At 38.6% G+C, this 23,935-nt stretch overlaps 1 protein-coding gene across 1 annotated transcript in view; it reads right to left on the bottom strand.

The window, feature by feature from the left end:
- LOC120540541 (mitochondrial ubiquitin ligase activator of nfkb 1-A-like) overlaps positions 1–22,024 on the bottom strand; it is a 32,827-nt gene extending 10,803 nt beyond the window's left edge. The window contains exons 1-4 of the mRNA XM_039771411.1: positions 22,001–22,024; positions 14,263–14,400; positions 14,075–14,162; positions 8,100–8,220 (exon numbers count right to left, since the gene is read on the bottom strand). Coding sequence (XP_039627345.1) covers positions 8,100–8,220; positions 14,075–14,162; positions 14,263–14,400; positions 22,001–22,024 — 371 coding nt within the window. The remainder of the gene's footprint in view (positions 1–8,099; positions 8,221–14,074; positions 14,163–14,262; positions 14,401–22,000) is intronic.
- Between the last annotated feature and the right edge of the window lie 1,911 nt (positions 22,025–23,935).

Raw genomic sequence — 23,935 nt, 5'->3', positions numbered from 1 at the left:
CCTGCACCAAATTAACAGCATTCTGGACGAAAATTTTTAATAACCTTTCAGACAACCTTGGACTCACAATCCCTCCTAACCCATTAACAGCTGTGTTTGGGGTTCTTCCAGAGGGGCTTAAAGTGGAGAAGGACAAACAAATTGTGATTGCATTCACTACACTGTTGGCACGCAGACTTATCCTGATAAACTGGAAGAACCCAAACTCTCCTCTTTTAAGTCAGTGGGAAACTGATGTGTTATACTATTTAAAATTGGAAAAAATCAAATAAGAAGATCTGTACAGACTATTTTCAAAACATGGCAGGATCTAGTCAGTAATATTTTAAAATAATCTCATAAAGCACAGAGAATCTATTAATTTAGGTATGTTTACAGGTCTTAAATTTCATGCTGTTTGGCTTGCTCTCTCTCTTAGGAGTGAGGATCAATTTGTTCTTAACTCAAATTTTCTTTATGTAAAACTTGATTGATTTGTATGGAATGAAATAAAATTAATAAAAATAATTAAAAAAAAGAATCTCAAAATGAAACCTGCCCAACTTTTTTAAGTAAGCTGTAAGGAATGAGCCTGCCAAATTTCAGCCTTCTACCTACACGGGAAGTTGGAGAATTAGTCGTTGGTGAGTGAGTGAGTGAGTGAGTCAGTCAGTCAGTCAGTCAGTGAGGGCTTTGCCTTTTATTAGTATAGATATAGTTATAGGTCAACCCCTATGGGGTTGAATTGCTTTGGACCTTTTTCTTTTTTTTCTTATTGTAAAACTCGAGTTATGTGTATGGAGTGTTATTTATTTTAATAAATTCAATAAAATTTAAAAAAATAAAGAGAGCTGTGGTGCATATCCTAGTTAGCTGTAAGAATTCTAATTTTTTTCTTTTTAAGGATTTAAAGTGATATTTGAGGTTTAAGAATTTGACATTCTATTGGATTATAGATAAAACATGGGAATTAATATTTATTACACATTTAATAATGATTTTGGATAAAGTTCATAAGAATGCATCCTGTTCCAGGATCTTTGTGGTGGATTTCAAATTTTATTTAAAAGTCTATAAAGGTTTGAAAAATGCAAAAGCAAAAGAAAGCTTAAAATGTGTAAAAATATAATTTAATTTCATAAATGTTAATTTGTCACCATTGGATGTAATTAATCTGTGGTGGGTTGGCACCCTGCCCAGGATTGGTTCCTGCCTTGTGCCCTGTGTTGGCTGGGATTGGCTCCAGCAGACCCCGTGACCCTGTGTTCGGATTTAGCGGGTTGGAGAATGGATGGATGGATGGATGTAATTAATGTAGGTTCAAATTTTTTGTGAAATTTCTGTTTGTATTGGTTCTCTTTTGTATGTAAGTTTAATTAAAGCTTTTGAACATTCCTTATAATTAACAAAAATGAAAAAAAAAACAATGTTACAGCCATCAAAATTATCAACTAACTAATATAGGCCAACACTGATCCATAGGTTTAAATACACTAGAAGAAAAAAAATAAAGGAGAGAGAGAGAGGTTGGGAGCATGTGCTGATATAGAGTGTTGCCGCACTCACCACACGATGAACCAACTGTATTGGGACCCGAGTGCAGTGGATGACACCTCAGCGCCATATTGGAATAGTGTGAAGAGTGCCAATCCTGCCACCAACCCCCAAGTTTTCCCTGTAAATTGGAGGACCTACTTGCCGAGCTGAATGCAGATTAGCGTCATACCCAGGACAAAGCAAACGCCGGTTAAGGGCCTTGCTCAAGGGGCCAATGGAGTAGTCTCTCTTCTACAGAATTCAAACCAGTAACCTTACAATTACCGAAGCAGATCCCTAGCCTCAAAGCCACCCCTCTGCCCCAATCACTACATTTAAATACACTAGAAGAAAAAAAATGAACAAAATTAGAACAAATTCTACACAGAATAAAATGAGTAAATCAGCTGTTCTACCTTACAGAGGCTTCTGTCTTACAACCAAACTGACCTTTCAGGGTTTTAAAATATTTCCCAGATCACCTAGGTTCAGCATCCAAAAACTCAGCTCCCCTGAAGACTCCCCTGAGGTTTAGACCCCTGGGTCTGGACCCAACAGGCCCATTCAAAGGTCCATCTCTGGTTTATCGGATGAAATCCTTAGGTGAACATCTCTCGTAGACAGCTACATCTTCTGCCTAACTTAAAAGTCTACATAAAGTCTGTGTTTACAACTTGAAAACCTATTGGCAATGGCTCCAGCTGTCAACAAATTGTCTGGAACTTGTTATGATCAGTTACTTTATTACATTTATTTGGGTTTAGGCTGTTATCAAAGCTCTACAAGTAAATTAGGTGTTTCAAGCCCTAGGAGTCTTTTTCTGACATTTGATTTTTATTGTTAAACATTTTTATCATTCTCACACAACTTTGTTTTTTTCTTCCATGGGTGCTACCATAATCAAGATTTTATGATGACAATTGCTTTGCCATTGCTAGGTAGGGCAAGATCAACTGGGAGTGTGGGGCACATGGCATCACTGGGTCAAAGTATAAAGGCCAGCATCGTGCACTTTCTGGTTGCCTTAAGTTTGCAGATAAGATATGTAAAGACTTGTCAGTACATTTGTTTCTCTACTTGTTTTTTTTGTGGATAACAATTGTGTGTGTTTTCCTTACAGAGAAACTGGGATTAGTTTTAGCAGTTCAACATCACCATTTATAAATTGTTTTGGTATGGAACCTGGCTTTTTGACTAAATTTCATCTCCCAACCTTTGTTCAAAAAAAGAAAATATCTGTATCTTCAGATGGTAAAACAGAACCAAAGACAATAAGTTCTTAACATTTTGTAAAAGTTCAGAAAGAGCTGGCACAGAATTAGATTTCAAAGTGTATTCACTTTTAAGAGGGAAACATCCCAGTAGCAGTAGTTAAAAACACATTTTTGTAAAGCTCAGAAAAGGGAAACAAATTCAACCAATCAGACTGAGACTATTTGACATTGACAACTAGTAGAAATTGATTTCTGAATGCTATCCACATGTTAAATTGGAATAGACATCCAAATTGGCACATAAATATATAGCCAGAAAGTAAATTGATAACCTTCCTTAGTCTAGAATTCTTGCTTTTCTGAACCCATGTACTGTAGATGTAACTCCTTGTAGACTTTGATAAATATAACAGTAAATTCTTTATCTGAAGGATCCTTATTGACAAAAAACTAGTCTTTTACAAAATCATTCAGTCTCTCCCTGAGATGTTGTAGATGGACAAAGAAATTATAAAAAACAGGAAAAGATTATGAAAAAGCAATAGGTAGCCCAGAAGAAAACATATTTTGAAAGCAATTACACATGCTAAGGTCTACTCTTTTTAACATCTATAAGTAAAGAAGGTCATCAAAAATTGTATTAAGTGAATTTCTTTGGTCTGTTAATATCTGCATGACTGGGGAGCAAAGAAACAAGAGGGTACTCACAACATTTCACTCCAGGGTGACTTGGAAATGAAAGTAACTCTTGTTAGGGTACACAGAGGTGAAGTAACAGGAGATGATGAAATCTTATCTAATATATCTGCTCAATTACCCAGATCTACATAAGCAATTGATTTCTCTGATTCTATAATTAATTCAGGAGAAACAGTTTAATCAGGTGTTTCAAACTGTTGCAAGAGAGTGATAAGAAATTAGAATACTAATACAGTTAAAAAAGCAAAACTCAGCATTGAGACATTTGGCTGTTGTGAGGTTAGATTTATGATATGTATATTTTATAATAGTTGGAGGTTCAGTGTCCTGCAACTAGTGTTGCCACACTTTTAAAAGCATTTTTATGGCAAAAACATCTATTTCCTATATCATGGACTTTTCAATAGTAGTTAGTTTCCTTAAAAAGAAAGCACAGGTATTGAGATAGAATGTTCCAGACTCTAATATGGGCGACATCCACAACTACAGTATAGTAATTGAATTGAATCTGGATATCTCATAATTGGAAAAGAAGTAAAGGCCTTTATAAGCTCAGCAAAGACCTCCTGAGCCTCTGAATTCCATTGGAACCTTTGATTAGACTTTCACATCAGATACATAATTGTGGCAAATATTAAGCTGTAATTCTTAATATATTTTCTGAAATAGTTCACAAAACTGATAATAATTAAATCTGTTTCAGTGAACTTCCCATTAGTTATTTCCTTAATCTTAGTTTGGTCCATAATGAGACCTTCTGTTCTGTTCCATTGAGAAAAGTAACAGAAAAAAAAAATCTTTTGAATACCAGACCAAACAGTTAGCAGTTCATCTGGATCGCAGCACAGGCAAAGCACATTTGCTTTTAAAAACTAAACTTCCCTGCTACAAAATGAAGTTGGCAAAACAGCTTCAGGAGATGGACCAAAACCTTTAATTAAAAAGTCAAAACTACGAGATCAATAAAATGAGGCACCAAAACCAAAACACTAGACAAGCTCACAGTCAAAAAATGTTTGCTATATTTAATCATTAATGCCACAGAAGAATCAAACTGACAAAAAATTAACCATAGCAATGTTAATGCCAATGAGCATGTAGTGGCAGGTTTTAAAGTATCGTGTGTGGCATCGCCCAGGAGGACCAGAGGAGGGCTTGTACCTCCTCCAGACCGTGAGGGGGCATCCGCCCTGGTTATGTTGGGGGCCCCGGGTAAAGGGCTTGGAATCCCAGCCCTGTAGGGACCCTTGGCCAACGCCAGGCAGCGGCCCGGTGCCTGAATATCCCTGGAGCCTGGCACTTCCTCCACACCAGGAAGTGCTGGGGGGAAGACGACAGGGGACACCCGGACGGCTTCCAGTTGCGCAGCCGGCACTTCCGCCACACTGGGGCGTGTCTATGGAGGAGTGCCGGGAAGCAGCTGGAACCCATCTGGGTTCCTATTTAAGGGGCCGCCTCCCTTCAGTCGATGGCGGAAGTCGGGTGGAAGAGGACAGAGCTAGAGAGAGGACTGGAGGCGGCCAGGAGAAAGGCACAAAGAACTGTGAGGCCTGGACGTTAGGGGAACGGTGCAAGAGGCACTGGGACGTGCACTGAACTTTGTAAATATAATTATTCCTGTAAATAAACGTGTGTTGGGTGAACAATGATGTCCGTCTGTGTGTGTCCGGGTCCGAGTCCACATGCTAATGACATCGCAAAGAGCGACTTCAGGGATACATCCCTTATCCAACAAATACCATATCAAGTCCACTGAAACACAAAATGGTGGAGTCAATGAATAAACAACATTGCATTGAGCTAAACAACTAATGATAATAATCAATAAATGTCTAATGACAGTGACTTACAAAAATAAATGAAGGCAGTGAAAATTCCCAATGTCCAAATATTCCAATATGTAAGATAACCCTGAAACAAAAAATTCATACAGAGCAGAACAAAATGTATCATAACACCCTGAATCACCTTTCTTTTTGGGAATATAATAGGCCATATACAAGTACAAGGATCTGTTAAAATCATGCTTTTCCAAATTCCCAAACAAATAACTTTGCCTTAACTAAGATAAATCTTTTCTTATATTTCAGATGGTGGCAGACAGACACACATGGTGACAAATGTCAAGAGGAATATTACATGCAATTTCAGTTGTGTGCAGCTTATTAACTCTGCAAACCCCACCTTGGGATTAGTTTTATTTACTGGAAAGTTTATTTTTGATAAAAAACATTATGAAACCTGGCAAAACAAAACATAATGCAAGGAGATATATTATACACAAAAAGAGAAACCACAAATCACATTAATAAAAGGCTAACTGCACTGTACATTTTACTGCATATTATGTGTGATCTCCTCATCAAGCCTAAATGCAGAACTTGTCAATATGTCAGTATTAACTGCTGAAGGCAATGATTAATCTGGGACTTCCTTATTCTTATTTAGACAAAGGGGTGAGAGGTATGGCCAAAATTCACCCATCATAATATAACAAAAATTCTGCCATTTCAGTAGATACCGATTGTCACATGAATGTGCATGGGAAACAGCTTAAGTGCTCAGGTGATGGTAACTACAGTGCCCACCGAACCAGGGGCTGGCGATGTGTTCTAATGCCTTCTCTCTTCTTCACTCTGTGGAATAGAAGATTGACAGACATTCCACTACTAACGACAATTCCTTATATGCCCTCCTGGACCTGCCCCTTGCTGTCTGGAATCTATATGACCAGAAGCTCGGCTATTTTAAGTTACCTGCACATTACCAGGGTAGTGTCCCAACACTTTAACATTGTTTGTCTCCTGTTTCAATGCTATTATTATTTATTTGCATTTAATTTTAAGACTGATTTGCTTTTTAAAATAAAACACTAATTATTAAAATTGTGCATACTCACTTATTCTCTCATGCTACTACTAAGCAGCTGGCTTCTTCTAATGCTCTCTCTCTGTTTCAAACAGGCAGCTTGAAATATTATCACACATGTTTAATGCAATGTGGAGTCACATGGCACTGGAGCCAGCACTGACTCACTGAGTGGGCTGAACAGCATATCACTCTGGACCATTGGTCCCCAACTCTAGTCCTGTAGGGCCTGTGACTGCAGGTTTTCATTCTAACCCTTTTCTTAATTAGTGACCATTTTTGTTGCTAATTAACATCTCTTGAATTAATTTTAATTGACTTGCTCTTGAAGACTCAGACCCCTTAATTGTTTCTTTTTCCTTAATTAGCAGCCAAACAATAATGAGATACAAAACATAACCAGCACACTGTGTCAATCATACAATATCTGAAAATAAAGAAAGGTGAAGGTCTCAGGATTGTTGATCTGCTCAGGTACCCAAAACATTTTAACAGGGCTCTTAGAAAGAGAAAATCAACAATTTTGGAAATGTATGCTATATGCTATTACACAATGAGAACAGCAACAAGTCATGGAATTAAAGAACGGGTTTAATTACCAACAATAATCAACACCTAATTAAGCTACTGGTTGGAGTGAAATTGGTTGGAGTTTGAGACTCTAACCTAGTTGATCTTCTGTTGGGTCACTCACATCACATTTCATTTCTGTTTGGGTACCATTTGAGGAAAGAAAATAAGGAAAAAAGAGGAACGATGAAGGAATTCAGGGGAACAAATCTTTAAAAAAACAAGTCAATTTAAATTCAAAATTAATTCAAAAGAAGTTAACTAGCAGCAGAAACTGGTCACTAATTAAGAAAAGGTTTAGAATGAAAACCAGCAGCTACTGGAGCCCTCCGGGACTGGAGCTGGAGACCTCTGCTCTGAACAATATTCCTGAAAACTGTAGGCTCATTTTTTACTTGGACTTCACTTACAATTCCATGCACAAGATGTTTTAAGATCCATGGGCATTTCTATGATTTACAGGTATCAGGGTTATAGCCCTGTTTTAGTTTTGCATATAAACTTACAAATGTATAAAATCCAAGAGTAGGAGTAGGGTGCTAAGCCCTTGTGATTTCACATGCATATTTACAAGTATATAAAATCAAGGAGCAGGGTACTGTCCTCTGTGGGGTGCCATGCACATTCATAAACTAAAGTAAAATTGATCAGGAGATAGATTATGTACAATAAACAAAAAGATAAGGGGCTTGGGGAAATACACCATTTATATTATGGACAAAAAGATCAGAGGCTAGACACAATGGGTCAGTCCCCCCAACACCACTCCACTGAAATAAACTGATATTTCCCAATTTCCTTTTCATGTACATATTAGTATGTTTTGCATTTAAAAGTGTCAATTGTTCCACTCATTTTTGGTATACCAGTAAAATGTTTTTCTCACAAAACACAAAAGAAAAAAACAAAATTGGTATACCGAATCCACCCACTCCAATTTTGACACCGCTGGCTCATTAGGAAAAGTATCCACAAGCTCTTCAAAATCAACCACAAACTTTAACATTAATTAAATTTCAACATTCGTATAACATGTTTTTTGTGTTTCCACTACATTACAAATTTTTTTTTCAAAGCAATTGTCCTCAGTGGAAAGAGCAAACCAACAACTGTGCACATTTGTCACTGCATACATTTTTCCAGCATACATTTGTTACTTTTGTGCATTTATTTGTTGATGTTTGCAAGTGCATCTGTAAGGTATGAGTCTCAAAAGTCAGGCACCTCACTCACCAGATGTATGTTATCATGTTTAATGCCCTCCTATACTCTTGAATAATTATCCTTTGGATTACCCCAAAGCATCTTGGGACAAACTGGCTGGCCAGAGATTCCCCATCTGGCTTTACAATACCTGAAATAGAAAAGGGTACCCATGTTAGAGCATTAGCAGACATTGGCTCCCCTCGCCGCTACACATCTGTTTTCAGTGCAAGTTGCTACTATCTCTATAGGTGGTGTTATAAAACACCTTAATATGTTTGCACATTTAACACAAGAATAGAGTTCCTAACTTGTAAAGTTCCCTGTGCTGGTCTACACTGTGGAAAAGAACTACAAACATGTTTTCCTTTGTGAAAAAATTAATACAAAATAATTCATGAACGCAAGATTTCAGAATCTTTGAATTGATATTTGCTGGAAGCTTCTTTTGTAGATATAGGAACAAGCATCTATAGTTAAAACAGTGGTGTAAAGGAGGAGTGGAGTGACATGAGATTCTAAGGATAGTCCACAAAGTAGCGATGACTGCATGGAGGGGACAGCATTACAACCAGGTCAGAGAATGTAACGTGCTGTATACAAAGAGCATTCAGAAACTGTATGTACAAGCAGTCTTTTCTTTTCAGGCAAAACTAATTTTAGGATTGAAAAAGTGAGAAAGCACGTTAACATTTGACTGGTTACAATACTAGTCAGCCTACAATGTCTAATAAATGCTAATGCTGTGCAGAATCAAAAATGTACAATGATGGAACAGGCAGCTCTTTTCAACTAATAAAACTTGATTGACCCAAGATATTCAGCAGCTTGTTGATCAGATGTGATGGCTTGAATGTCACTACGAAGGTACTGTCACAAAATTTCAAATGTTCAGCCTTGGATATTAATTAATGGATATTAATCTTTCAAAATCAGCAGGCTATACTTTATTACAAGTAAATCTTGTCTTATACAGTCGCAGGAAGGGCACAAGAAGAATCCCATAAGAAATAAGATGTTCACCATTAACTAATATGTACCTAGGACTCCCAGCAGGTGTGGTGGGAGCTGTGAAAAAGCTCCTTACTATTAGCCAAATACTGCAGTGTGTGAATATGCTTTTTCAGGCCTAAGACCCATCTTTACTAAAACAACAAAACACTAAATGGGCCAAGCATGACAGATTTTAGTACAGCTGTACATATCATCCATCAGATGTAAAACCCCTATAGGTCCTGACTCTCTGTGGTCTTAAAAGATCCCTGGGCATCTTTTATAAAAGGCAGGGTGTATCCCATGTCCAGGCTAAATTGTCATCCATGACCCCATGACCCCTGTGACCCTGTAGTTTGGATATAGCGGATTGGATAATGGATGGATGGATGGTATAGTCATTCTGGCCCCCTCGTCATCTCCTGTCTTTAACTGGCTGTCTGTCTTTCTCACCATTTCACCACCTAATAACTAATGTGAGGGTAGCATACTGGCACAAAAGTGGCTGACGTTAAATCATCCAGGTGGAGGCTACACATTACTAGTGGCTAAAGTGGCTCTCTACTCATTATGAAAAGCACTTGGAGTAGTGAGCAAGGCAGTAAATAAATGTGAATGTTATTATTAGCTGTGTGTGTCTTCAAGACAAAAAAAAACCTGAAGACTCTCTAGCAGTTTTACTATATTGGTGAACTTGCAAATGCATCGACTAAGTGGGCCCCGGACAGGTCATGTCTTGTCTCAGATGGGCATGTAGTCGAGTGCAGCTGTGGCACAAAATGAGCAGGACAGGCTGGAACCTGTCTCAGGCAAATGTATGATAGTTCATTGTGTAAATCTACAATGTGTTTGTACCACAAAGCTGAGTTTGTGTGCTTGGATTGAATGAGAAGTGAGGTGCATGCAAACGCCAAAAAAATGTAAACATTCAGGCATGTGCCATCTACTGGCCGTGGATGAGCATGAGCAGAGCGGACTGCTCCATACACACACACAAACCCATACAGGTCTTTCGTTTATATATGTCTAATTACTAGCTGTGGTCATCTAAAGGTGTATGACAGTACATACCGCACCTCAGAATAATAACCTTAATGGCCAAACAGGTGATGTTTTTAACAGAGAACTAATTAGGGGGTTCTGAAAATAAAATTTGAGAACCTAATATTAATGCAGTATTTCAGTTCATTTTTAATAAGATACTTTTGTGTACATTGGAAAAAGGCCATGCATCAACTTGATATTAATCCTTTAAAAATCATCTCTTTACTAAAATATTACCTTCCAAGATGCTAATTGTATTTGTATTGTGGTAGAAGAGTGCTATGCACTTGGGTACAACAAAACTTTTCTGTAAAAAGTTGCAGGTAACCCTCCACTACTTACATAAATGGACTACCAGGGTCACAAATCTAGTAGCCTAGCAAAATGCCATATGCATTGAGAATGTGTCAACCCATTTACAATTTTCCACCCTGAACACATTTAGGGTCAACATTCAGACTTCTTAACGCAAGGCTATTTAATTAAGTAGTGATGAGCAAAATGGCTAAGTTTCATTTCCAAAGCTGTTTTGTGAAATTAATGCTAAAATTAGTTTTTCATGTGATTTTACAACTATAAAACACAAAACTCCCAAAAATAGCTTTTTGGGCTTTGTAAAGATTTTTGTTGGAGAGGAAAACAAGGAATTTTGCTTCATAAAGCCTCATGCACATATTTGCATTTACTTGTATTTTTTCGGCAGGTAATTCACAGCACACAGTTAAAATCAATTATATTTTACGGCCTTCATTCACATCACCATGGGAAAGTGCAGTAGCTTTTTGAAAAATGTGACTTGCTTCATATTTTCCACACAAAGATCCTCAGCCCTTACTGTTAGTTAGCAAGCACTTTTTCCTTTTCCTGGATTCCTACAAATGAGGATATGTATACTGCAAGCATGATGAGTAAATGTATTAAGTATCATTTCTGTCTGTGATACATCTTTAGGACTGAAATCCCAAAGGTTGCCATAATAAACAGCAAAGCAGGTATTCTGTCAATAGAACAACAATAACATCCCCTCACCCATAGCTCAAAGAGTCAACACATGACAGAAGTTAGTCTGGTGATCTTTTCTTTTAATCACTACAGAATTTCATTTAAATGTTAAATGACTCAAAGACACATGGGAAGTCAGCTCAGAAAAATAATTCCAAGCAAGGACAGAACATCTTTCCTCTCCTGTCAATGGTATATATTTTTCTGATAATGACATTTTTTGCAAGGAGAAATTGTTTTGCTGCAAATTCAAATTTGGCGCATGAAGTGCCTTGTAAATGCATGATTCTTGAGCTATTATGTTGGCTCATTACCCATAAAACAAAGAGCAAATTTTAAGTACAATGCCAGTCCAGTTATTATCACCAAGATAGAAACTAGCAGCCAAAAGGCTGAAAAATGTGTTTTTGGCAAGAAGAAGAGACTGGGGCTTGGGCAAAACAGTGTATACATAATAAGTTACAAAACATATGCATGGCCTAACATTCAGTGCGTTCAACGGCTATGCAGGAACTTTAGCCTTCAATGGACTGAACTCAGTAGGTCACTTTTAGAAACTTCTCAGTCCATTTCCAGGTTTTGGTGGTCAAAGGCTATTTCATCAGAATTGGGCAAAAGGCCTCAAAACCAGCCTGGACAGGAGTCTAGTACATCACAAGGACCACTGTCACACTCACATAAACACACACACACACCATATACAGAAACAATTGCAATTGGCAATTAACATATCCTAAACAAATAATAAAAAAGAGCTTTTTGTAGTTAATTATTTCTTATCTTGAGCATGTGTGGCTGTAGTAATTTTCATGAAATGGGACTTGCAAATCTCTTCAGTTATGGGAAATTGTAAGGAATAAGAGAAGTGAAAGGCAAACCTTATTATAACAGCTGACTATTATGAATAACAGGTAAATGTGGCACTCTGATGGTAAATTAAAAAGTGACCAGATTTCAAAGTCCCAAACCAGGACACTTGTGTAACATACATGTCCATGCGTAAAGCCCATTTTCATTTGCTTAATGCATGCTTTACATCATTATTATCATCTTCATCACAGAGGGATCAAAGTACAGGAAAATGATAAATTAAAGAAGGTACTCTCTGTTTACATCAACTTCATGTTCCACCTTGCAATGCTGTTCACATTTAACACAAGCTGTTAAGTGAGTGGAGTTCCCTATTGGAGTTGTTCAAAATATATTGAGACAATGTTCATTTCGGTGAAGCAATATTTGCTGCACAGAAAAACTATAAGATGGGTGGCCTGTTGAAATCTAAACATTTTGATATTCTTCAGTTATTTCTTGAGACACATAGCCTAAACTCAGGACTTTGCTGTCACTGGGATGTCTGGTCATTCCAGTAAATTATAGTTTGTTAAATAGAGAATCATTATAAACTGCAGATAATGCACCTGTCAGGTTTGATTATTGCAAGGTTAATACTGAGTAAATGTTTATTTACTTTGTGCATAACATCTTACATGCCACAGGTTACTTCATTTATATCTAGATAATCTTTTTTTTTTCCTTGCATGCATTTTATACTTTTACCATTAGGAAGACCGTTTAATTTACCTATTACAACTTAAAGTATCGGGAGGAGTGAAATGCTGCTACAGTGTTTCGTATGCATTTGCACTCAAGCTGCTGGAAATACATCATAAAGCAGAAACAATTTTCTTATGGAGAGGTTTCTGCATGCAAAAAAGATGGACTTGCAGTGCCAGGATTAACCAGCCCACCTGCACATGCAGAAACAACACATACAGTGACTGCTATCTTTACCTGCACATACAGCCTACTGGTGTTTCATGACTTTGTACTGAGGATCTGTTTGCTATCAGTAGCGACTTTCAGAGGTGTAAAAGAGGAAAATATAAAAAATACACAAGTTGGTGCTCTCATGTTAAAATTGAAATAGTAAAGCAATTCATAGTTGAAATCACGTTGAATGTCTCTCTTATTTAATATAGATGAGTTTGCAGATTCACCAATGCTTTTCAATGGGAGATTTTGAAATCTGAAAACTTTGTACAGTGCAATCTGCTTGAGATATCTGTAAAAAATGAAACTGTCTTCACCAATTTCCTTGAAGAATAAGTGTGCCTATAAGTGTGCTAAACATTTCCAACATTTCAAACCAAAGGTTAGTACTAGAAAGGTAAAAAGTTAAGCAAAAAGTGCTCCGTATGTGTGTCAAGAATCGCAGTGAGGAAACTGTGTGAGAAAGTTTAATATTCAAAAGTAAAAAGGAACACATAATAAGTACCAAATCATAAGTCAATAATCACAATCAAAGAGCAGAAGAAAAATATGTGTAATTTGGAATTCTAATTCACAAAGAATGAATGCAAAGGTCTTTTGGGAGAATCCACAATCTTGGGCAAGCAGGAAGTGTACCAGTTGACATTTGTACCTTAATTAAACAATACACTTTGGATGACCTTACCTAGCAACACCACACCAACTGTCAACAAATTACTCTTAATATGCTCTCCTTGATTTTTTCTGATTTGGGTTTTCCTCATACAGTAGGTAATGCGTTGGCTGTAGTTAATTTGTACAATAATTACAATAATTGTTGCACTGCAGCAGTGAGATTGTTCAGCTGTTTCTGTATAGATGCTTAATGCCACGTAAAATCTCTTTGTTGCGTGGTTGGTCCTGTTTGCAGTGCAATCTGATCATAATTGGAAACCTTTTTCAGGATGTATTATCATTTCAATAAATGACAATCAAAATATGCAAGTTCAATTTGTTTGCTTAGCAGAATTTATCAGTTTTTTATATTAGGTCATAGGACTAATGCTGTTCCAGGTTTAAATTTCATGTCAAAAAAATGGTTTGTGCAAGTTTGCCACAGGAACCTATTTCTATGTTACAAATAAAGAATGTATACCATCTCTCACAAAATACATTCAGTCCTTGCTTTATGTAGAATCCCTATATCATTACCTTACCTTCAAGTGCCACATACTGGAGGCATTTTTGATGTGATGAGTCTAATGTTTTTATCAAGTCTTCATTCAGTTCAACCCTAGGGATTTCCTATTTGTGCAGAACAGAAATAATCCACAAAAAGAATATTGCAAAGTCAGTCACTTTTTTGTACTGTAAAACTTTACACAGTATGTACTAAGTACTTTACCTTAAGCTTCTGTAATTCTTCTAATTTCTTTGTGTACAAGTGATAAAAGAGGCCTGACAAGGCAAAGCTGCCTCCAATACTGATCAGTCTCAGAGAAGAATACATGCTGTCACCCATTTTCTTTCTGAAGAACAGACACTGCACAATTAGACAGCATTTAATGGAAATTTTAACCTTTCCCTGTTCCATAAATGATATGGTGTCTACAATGAGCATCAGTGATAGCAGGCAACATAAATGTAATCTGTTAATAGTGATCTTCATAGTCAACAGTAACAAAGCATTTTCCAAATCAAATAGATTACATCTAATCAATGGGTACTTATTATATATTGTGCCTTTCATAGAAAGAATTACTGCAGAATATCAGCTCAATGAAGCAATCGACACCACTACTGCTCAGTACAAAATAAAACAAAATTGACTCAGGTCTAAAGAATAACAAAGGAACACAGGGAAATGCATCAATCAGTAAAAATTCATTAATCAGTATTTAGCGATTCATTCTGATTTGTGCTTCTAGTCATTTGCAAACGTATATTTTGTATTTCTTGCTATATTTATAGATTTCTTCGTAGATCTTGCCTATATTTATACATCATGATGAATCATGTTTTTTTGACTAATTAAATCCTAAGACCTCATATGAACTATCTTGTTTTTTATAAATAGTGTTTTATGTGCTGTAAATAAGTAAATAACATCAATATCCTTTTTCTATACTCAAAGTGAGCCACCCGAGCTTCAGTGTATAAACACTGGCTGCTACACCAAGAGATCACATTGCTTCAAAATATCTATACTATACTAATGGCTGGATGAAAACTAAACAGATACTTTATGGAGCACAAACTTCTGTGCTTGGCTGTGTGATTGAACTCTGCAGAGGACTGGCATGTTGTCCCAATTTACACATCAGAACATGCAGAACATGAAAGAACTTTTGTTCAGTTTTTTTCACGTAATTGAATGCTACTAACTTGCTTTTCTTAAGGTAACACAGCTATTTTTACTTAAATAAAGTAAGTATTGCATTAGGTTGCTAATTACTTTAAAAATGACTAGTCAAGGGGTTAGTGATTCTCCTGAAGAATTTAATATTCTTGCCTCAAATTATGACCTAGGGTAATTAAATAAAGGAAAGAACTTATTTTTTCATTGTTGTTAAGACACACAATCCCCCTTTCTGTAATTTAAGCTAAATTCATAAACGTTACATTGCAATAGAATTGCTTTGTGATTCTTCATTATTGAAGTATAGGATATGCACTTTTAGTGGGTGGCAAAGACACCAAAGAATGATTCATTATCACAAGATAAGTCATTGAGACCTTACTTTGATTAAACTATTTGCGGCCATTAATCATATATTAAATCAGATCAACTATTAAGACTTGACAAATTTATTCTACAAAATACCTGCAATTTAATAAGAATTCACTAGGATGACCAAATCAAATCTGCATATAACACTTTGTCTGTAAATTACAGATAATGTGTCATATCTTGCAGACTGGTGAATATTGCAACAATTTTTCAACTGATTCTTAACAATAGTTTCAGAAATATTTTAGGAAATATATACCTCAGTATTCAATACTGACAACACTACTTTTCACTGACCCTAGATATTCAAAAAGTTATATTCAAGAAATTTTTGAAAGTTACAAAGGAACCTATTGTCTGTAAAGATATGAAATCCATAAAGAAAATGTCCATTTTTAGGACATTTTTTAACTAGTTTGAACTTTCCATTGTTTGTTGATTCAGGAAAATGTTGTAATTTGTGTTGTTTTTATCAGTAGCATCACAATTGCAGTCAATTTTTTATATCACATTTGATAACTACATACTACTAGACTATTTGTCATTTATGCAATATGTTGATGCCTGTGAATTCTCTGAGTCTAAGGTCCCCTGCACTTAATCTACAGCAGAAATATATGTGTACTTCATTTCAAGTGTAGACCAGAGAATTTTGGAATAAAAACAGAACAAGTATGTTCCAGAAAGTATGTCAAGAACACATGGAAAGAAGGAGGTGTTCAGATATTAGCTTTAATTTTTATAAACAATTGCCAGAAAATAATGGACTCCGTTTAAATGGACTGGCAAATTTGTAGTCTGAGGATATGCAAGGAGTTCAAATACATGAGAAGGCAGCTAATCTGAGAAAGTGAAAACATGAGCACAAAAACAAAATCATAATCAAAAACACCTTGTTTAATCACTCATCTGTTTTTAATGTATTTTTCATGTTCATGAAGGACTGGATAGAGAATGCTAATAAGGAAATTTCAACTCAGTCCAGTACTTAACTATGTCAAGTCCAAGAAAATGGTGATACTTTGAAACTGTGGGTTCAGGCAATGATTGGATAAGAGATGTTTATGCAAGTGACGGAAGTATTTCAAGTTCACACTTGTGTGACAACAAAATATTAGTTGTGTTTCACATTGAAGAACATAATACTGTATACAATTAAGAAGGGCTGGGCTAAACACAATCACATTATCTTCATATTGTTGTAAAATTGTGGGTCTGGAGTATGGGGTCTGGAGTATCTGAATTGTGGAAGAAAAACACATTTTTCATTGGATATGTCTGAGCTGCCAGGCTATGGTGGCCCTTTTTGTCTGAAATTTTTTTTATAGTATCATGATAGACTGGTTTAGCCATTATCCTGGAAGAGCAACATATAAAGTGGTCAAATGAAGACAGATACCCTTAGTACTTATCACTAGTGAAGGGTTTATGTAGTAAAGTTTACATGGGTTACAAAATAAATGTACAAAAACACTGACCTATAGAGATGATTAGCAGCACTGATCTATCAGCAATACTGTATATTCCAGCCACTGTTCAGGGAGTCATTCAATATGAGGAAGTGACAAGGAACACAAACACAGATGACAGTGTGCAGTGGACAGGCAATAAAATAATACAATATAACACAGGCAACTGTCTTAACTTCCAGTAATGATTTCCTTTTGAACTAGGAAATCAATTTTGAAGAGTCCCTTAGGGCAAAATCTAGAGTGATGGCATAGCCACACTCCTCACAGACTATCTCTGGTCCAGAATGGGATGAGTTCCAGCCTGCCAAGAGATTTTGTATTATTTTGAAGACTGCTCCAATTTTAACGGGGGGGATCTTCAACTTAACAAAGTTTCAGCAGTAAAGACAAGGGTGTCATTAAAATGCTTGGTCATTAACTAGCTTTAGGGAATAAACATGGGCTATTTTACTTTCAGCTGATTCAGAGGTTAATCAAATGGTATTCATTTTATAGATTTAAGAGTTCTCTTTTCATAACTTAGATAACAAAAAGCCATTTTTCAGCCTTCCAAAATTTACCACATAGGTAGAATTCAATTGATTTAAAGGGCCAACCATTACCGACACTGTGATATGTTTTTAACAACTTATTAATTAAACAATAAGGTGTCTATTTAAATAAAGATCAAAATTGATTGAGGAGCTAGGAAGCTATGGGAAAGTGAGGGAGTGGAGACATTTTCATTGTCTTAAGAGGCAGGAATCCATATGAACAAGCTGTGAACACTGGCCCCGGCACAGACAGACGGACAACATTTTCGCACCCAACACACTTTTATTTACACTATTTACAATAATATAAAAGTCTCGTGCACTCACACACCCCAGTGCCTCTTGCACTGATTCCCCCAAGTCCAGGGCCCACAGTCCTTGTGCCTTCCTGGCCGCCTCCAGTCCTTCCACAAGCTCAGTCCTTCTGCCTCCCGACTTCCACCACTGACTGGAGGGAGGCGGCCCCTTTTATGGGGAGCCGGATGGGCTCCAGCTGCTTCCCGGCACTTAACGGCGGCCACACCCCTGTGTGGCGGAAGTGCCGGCCGTGCACCCGGAAGCCATCTGTGTCTCCCCGGTCGTCTTCCCCCCGGCACTTCCTGGTGTGGCGGAAGTGCGGGGCTCCTGGGATAAACAGGCACTGGGGCGCCGCCTGGCGGTGGCCACGGGTCCCTACAGGGCTGGGCTTCCAAGCCCTGTACCCGAGGCCCCCTACATAACCAGGACGGATGCCCCCACTCAGTCTGGAGGAGGCACACGCCCTCCTCTGGTCCTCTAAGGCGTCCCAGCCGGGCTCCATCCCCGGCCAAAGACCACACGGGGTAAACTGGCATCGGGGCGCCGCCTGGCGGTGGCCACGGGCCCCTACAGGGTAGGGCTTCCATGCCCTCGACCCGTGGCTCCCAACAGAACCAGGACGGACGCCCCCTCGCCCCGGCCGGGGACCACAGTGCCCCACCGCTAGCGAGGACACATGGGGTGACGACGTCGTCCCCAGCGCTCTTCGGGGCTTCGGGCCTGTGGAAAAAGGAAAAAGAGGGCCAGAAGCACTGCCAGGACACTCCCCCCGAGTGCCCTGCCGGTCTCCGTACCCGCAGTGCTCCTGCCCCCTTCCGACAGCCCCTGACTTGCCTGCTGAAGTCCTCCGTCGCAGGTTCCATGCCCGCCCGCTTGTTGTCCGCGCACCGCCTCGCAGGCAGCTCGCCCAGCCGCCCAGGGATCTCCTCTGCCCGCACAGAGATCGCCCTTCTCCGACGCGCACCCAGCGCCGCGCTTCTTCCTATCGGAGGAACCGGCATTCACCCTTCGGTTCCTCCTTCTTCTCTTGGACACCCCGACGGTCTGGGTCTGAGCACAGCAAAAGCTCAAATCAAGCGGCGACCCGGCGGGCCGAGGGGATTCCCCCGACTCACGCCGAGCCGCTGGTGGAAACAGAGAGGCAGACGTCAGTGGGCTTACCTGTCTATCAGCTCCACTCGACGCCTGCCTCCTGTGGGCCACTCCCTCTGGCCCAGTCGGATCTCGTTTCAGCACGAGATTGGCGTTCCTAGGTCCCGCCTCCATCCAATCCTCGGTGGGCACACCAGACACACCAGCCAACCCCGTGCCTGTCAGCGGGCGGGACATCCGGCCCGCGGCCATCTTGCCTTCCCTGCTCCGAGTGCGGAGACGTGCCTCCTCGCCGCGTTGTGGAATCGCCGCAGCGGCTCCGTTTCCGCAGCCTTCTTTGCTGCCGCCGCCGCCGCTGCCGACAGCCAGTGGCGCGGTGTGCTCCTGCTACGGACAAGGATCCGGTTCGTCCCTCCCTGTAGAAATGAAGGTAAGACCACCCGAGGGCCGGCGAATGCAGGGCAGGGCACTTACCTCCCGGATCCCGTCATGCCGAGGCCCCCGTCTTGGTGTGGCCTTCTGTGCTGCCACGCCGGCCTGGCTGTCCGTCTCGACAGCGCGACTGGGCCCGCTGCGCCCGGCGATGTCGGGTTCTCCTCCGCACCCGGGAAAGCCATTCCGCTGTCCGGCGGCGGTTTTTGGGGTGAAACGCTCCTGCGGGGTTGTGCACGGGCCGCTCCCGCTGCCAGTGCGTGTCCGCTGCTGCGCCGGGCCGTTCACAGAAATTTTTTGTTTTACTGCAGGTCCCCGCCTTGCACCAGGCGGAGCATCCTGCTGACTATGCCACTGTGAACGCTGGCCCTGGCACAGACAGACGGACAACATTTTCGAACCCAACACACGTTAGTAGTTGAACTAAGCCAAAGGACCAGGAGATGAGTCATGACTCGAAAACCAAGAAAAAGGGTAAGAATCAGAACATTATCTCTCATATAGCAATGCTGAAAATGAAAACAAAATTCAAAGTCATGTGAATTGATTCAAAGTCAAAAACCAGAAAACACACAAAAGTGCTAACATTAAAAAAAAATCATTTAAAGATACACCCACAGCCTTGGGTATACTTCACGGAGCCAGCTTGTGTATTGTAGCACCAGTGACATGGAACGGCATGACTTTAGGTGCCATGTTCATTTGTTACAGTAATAGCACCACAACACCACAATAACATTGCATTTCCAAAATCTAAAAATATTTTAAATCAATAATGACAAAACTAAAACTTAACTGCTAATTTAACATAAATTTGAGGTCCCTAAGAATGAATAATAAAATAAGAAATTGACATAAAAAGCTGATTGTGCTTAACAAATTAACAAAATGACCTCAGTTGTAACAGGCACAACCCCCACTCTCCAATTTCATGTTTCATGATTATTAAGAAACTCATACTGGCCAATAGTTAAAGTTATTTCTAAAAAATACACAGTAAGTTCTTGCATATACTGTATTTTATCATTAGTTTTTTAAGCAGTATTCATGAGGAAATATTTTCTGGCCACAGTGATATATTCTCTTTGAACCATCATAATTATTTAAGAACTTCATATTGAATTACCTGTTTCTTTTTTACTTAATATTTATTTTAACTATGGCATAATGCTTACCTCTTCACATTTACATACAGCAATAAAATATATTATATTTTAAGAGCAGGTGCCCTTTCCATTTCAGCATGTTTTACTTTATGCTTGTTACTCTAAATTCACTCTGTGTGTATATATGTGGGGTCTGTGATGGACTGGCATATGGCATGGAATTCTTGCATTACACACAGTGCTGCCAGGTTAGTCTCTGTCCCACTGCAACCCAAAAGTTGTTTAAACAAATTGGAAAATATTCTTAACATGTTCTCCTCTTAGATAAAGATCAGGAAAGGAGAGATGCCAGGATTCAACAGCATTCCAAGGAACAAAGACATGTCCAGTGAGTCAAAGATCATTGCATCAGAATATATCCCTTCTAGTTACATGATCTATCTCGGTCTTAGGGTGACTTTATTCCCCTTTGTACACTTTATTATGTAGACCAGGGGTCCTCAATAACAGTCCTGGAGGGCTGCAGTGGCTACAGGTTTTTAGTTCTAATCCGGTGGCTTAATTAGAAAGCAATTCTTGCCAATAATTTAATTTCATAGCTTGTTAGTGCTTTAACTCTGCTATGTCAGGACATTCTCATATCCTGGATTTTCTTTCCCTTTCTAAAGATATCATCCAAATGACTTGGAGGCTAAAACGGATGAGTAATTCTCAGTCCTTCACTTTTTTCTCTTCACTTTCCTTCCAAGTATTTAATTAAACCCAAGAGTGCATGATAAATACACACAAGTATAAATGGAAACAAGCAAAATGGAGAAATGCTGGTCTCTTTTGTCATTTGCATGTTAATTGCTTGCTAATTAAGAGCAATTAAAAACCAAGGATACAGCAGTTTAAGACTAAAATAAGCAATAAGGGTTCAAAATCTTAACGTGCGAGACAACTAAAGTGAAGCAGAAGTGTTACTTGAACAATAAGTGCTTCTTATTAAGCAACTGGGTTGGAGCAAAAACCTGCAGCCACTGTGGCCCTCCAGGACCGTAATTGAGGACCCCTGATGTAGACCTTAAAAGAATGCCTCAAATCACATACTCTTGCCATACTGTCAGGATTAACTGGAGCTATAGTTCAGTACTCTACAATTCCTTTTATATCTGTAACCCTAGCCAATTAGATAGAGTACCAGAACAAGCCGAAGTTATTAAGTTGCACATTTAAATTTATTATAGGATGTTTTCATTTTCAAGTATAACTAGGTCCATAAACAAAAAGCAAATAGAATGTGGCTTTGCAAACCATACAACCTGATAGTACTAGTACACTTGATTCTCTTCATAGTCAGCTCATTGTCTGTATCGGGCCAGGCAGACATATGGACACAGAGAGAAAGAGCTGATCTAATCAGAATGGTAAGTGGCAGACAGACTGAGTTTCTTTGTTGCATCTTTCTTTTATCTTGGTCCAGCCACCTTGACCATACCTCCTGGGCAATCAGGTAGGCCATCTTCCTATTTCATACCAATCCTATTAAGCCACAGCTTAGTCCTCCAGTCCAGCCCCTATTTTAGCCTAGTCCTGTAGCGGCTTGTATACCCCCAGGCTAGCTGGGCTGACTAATAAAGTAATGCTTTTGCTGAAACATTTCTATTGTTAGACATTAATAATAAAGTATTATAATAAAAAAGGTTAATAAACCTAAATGCTAGATATTATTCTCTGTTACAAAAACCTAAAAGGATAAGAATCAGTTTGCTCCCAGTCACTGACAAATAGGAACTCTGCCCTGCAATGGGGAAAGCTGTGTTGGCACAGGGCCTTAGCCAATTTGCCATGTCTGGAAAAACCAAACAATAGTTTTTGTAGTTGCTGTTTAAAAGGATGGAAAGGGTAACCCTAGGGTTTAAAAAAGCTCAAAGAAAAGCATATTTGAGAAATCTATTCAAAAAATAAGGCAGTTTCTTTATTATAAAGTGGCTGAGACACAAGTTTCTTCTCTGGGTAGCAACATACCAGTATACCACCTACATTCCAGTGACTACAAATACTATGTTTTCTCACTACTTATACACAGAGAGTACCTTTTTAGATATACTTTCTGAATCACACCATCTGCCTTGGAAGTGTTTTTTTCTCCTTAACTGGAATAGTTATGCGCTCATTAAAAATACAAGTTGCACTGATTTTTATCTTTGCAGATATTGCTGGACTGCCTTTCTTTACCTATTCATTTCTTATGTCTTCGTTTTTTATTATGGTCATTTGTTTTAATCATTTTTTTATTATAATTATTCCTAGGTCAAGCTTTGAAAGGAACATGTGGTTCTCACTCAGCTGAATATGGCATTGGAAAAGGAAAAAATGAAAAGACTTACCTGGCAGAGAAGAAGAGTTAGAAGCCAGAGTCAAGGGAAGAAAAGTGCAAGTAGGAGGAAAATAGCAGAATTGTGTTTAATTATGGCAGATGACAGATATAACAGCTAAACTGTCAGGTTTCTAAGAGGTATAAAGTCATATCTTTTGTGTTTCACCCTATCTGTCAACCAGCTGTAACTCACCTGTGTGTTCTTGTGTGGATCCTTTAGTAAAATCTTCTTGTTAATATATTGTGGTCTAATCTAGAGATAGTCTGGGTTAAAGGCTTGCTCAAGAGCAGCCCTAATTGATCACAGTAGGTCACAAAATGTCAAGGAATACAAGGATATATGAAGAATTGTGGAAATTCAGAAGTAAAAAATAGCCAACTTGAAAGAAGCAGTTCTTTTACAGTTTATTTTCAAATACAAGAGAGGTCAAAGAACAAAAATATTGCAGACAGTAAACTAGAGATTCAGAGATACTTTTTAATAAATGCTGGATATTTGAAAAATTATACTTTTGTCAAATTTGATAAAATGATGTGCTTATAAAAAAAACTGAAATAATTTACTAAGAAAATATTCTTTTATTTGATTGAGAAACATTTCTTAATACAATTTAAACTACAAAACATACAAAAATAAATTATTATAGTGAGTATACTCTACATGGGTTCAATAAAATGAATTATTGTACACATTATGATTGTAGTGTGTGACACTAGAGGGCGGTGTCGCTCCTCCAAACCCACGGTCAACACGTCCAGACACCAGGTAAAAGTATCAGGCATAATTTTAATTTCCTTTATAATGTGCACAAAGCACCTCCACCTCCACAATACGCAATAATAATCAATAATCCACAATAATAATCAACAATAAATCCTCCTCTCAACCCAGCAGCTCCATTACACTTCCTCCCAACTCCAGCTCCGTTTGCTGGGTTTCCCACAGTCTTTTAAATATTCCCTGACCCGGAAGTGCTCCTGTCCTTCAGTCCACGTGATCCAATAGCACTTCCGGGTTATATAAAGATTCATATTTTTCTTCAGCCCGGAAGT

Source organism: Polypterus senegalus, chromosome 1 (assembly GCF_016835505.1).
Source record: "Polypterus senegalus isolate Bchr_013 chromosome 1, ASM1683550v1, whole genome shotgun sequence".
NCBI classification, from domain to species: domain Eukaryota; kingdom Metazoa; phylum Chordata; class Cladistia; order Polypteriformes; family Polypteridae; genus Polypterus; species Polypterus senegalus.
This window is presented reverse-complemented; position numbering and strand designations above follow the sequence as displayed.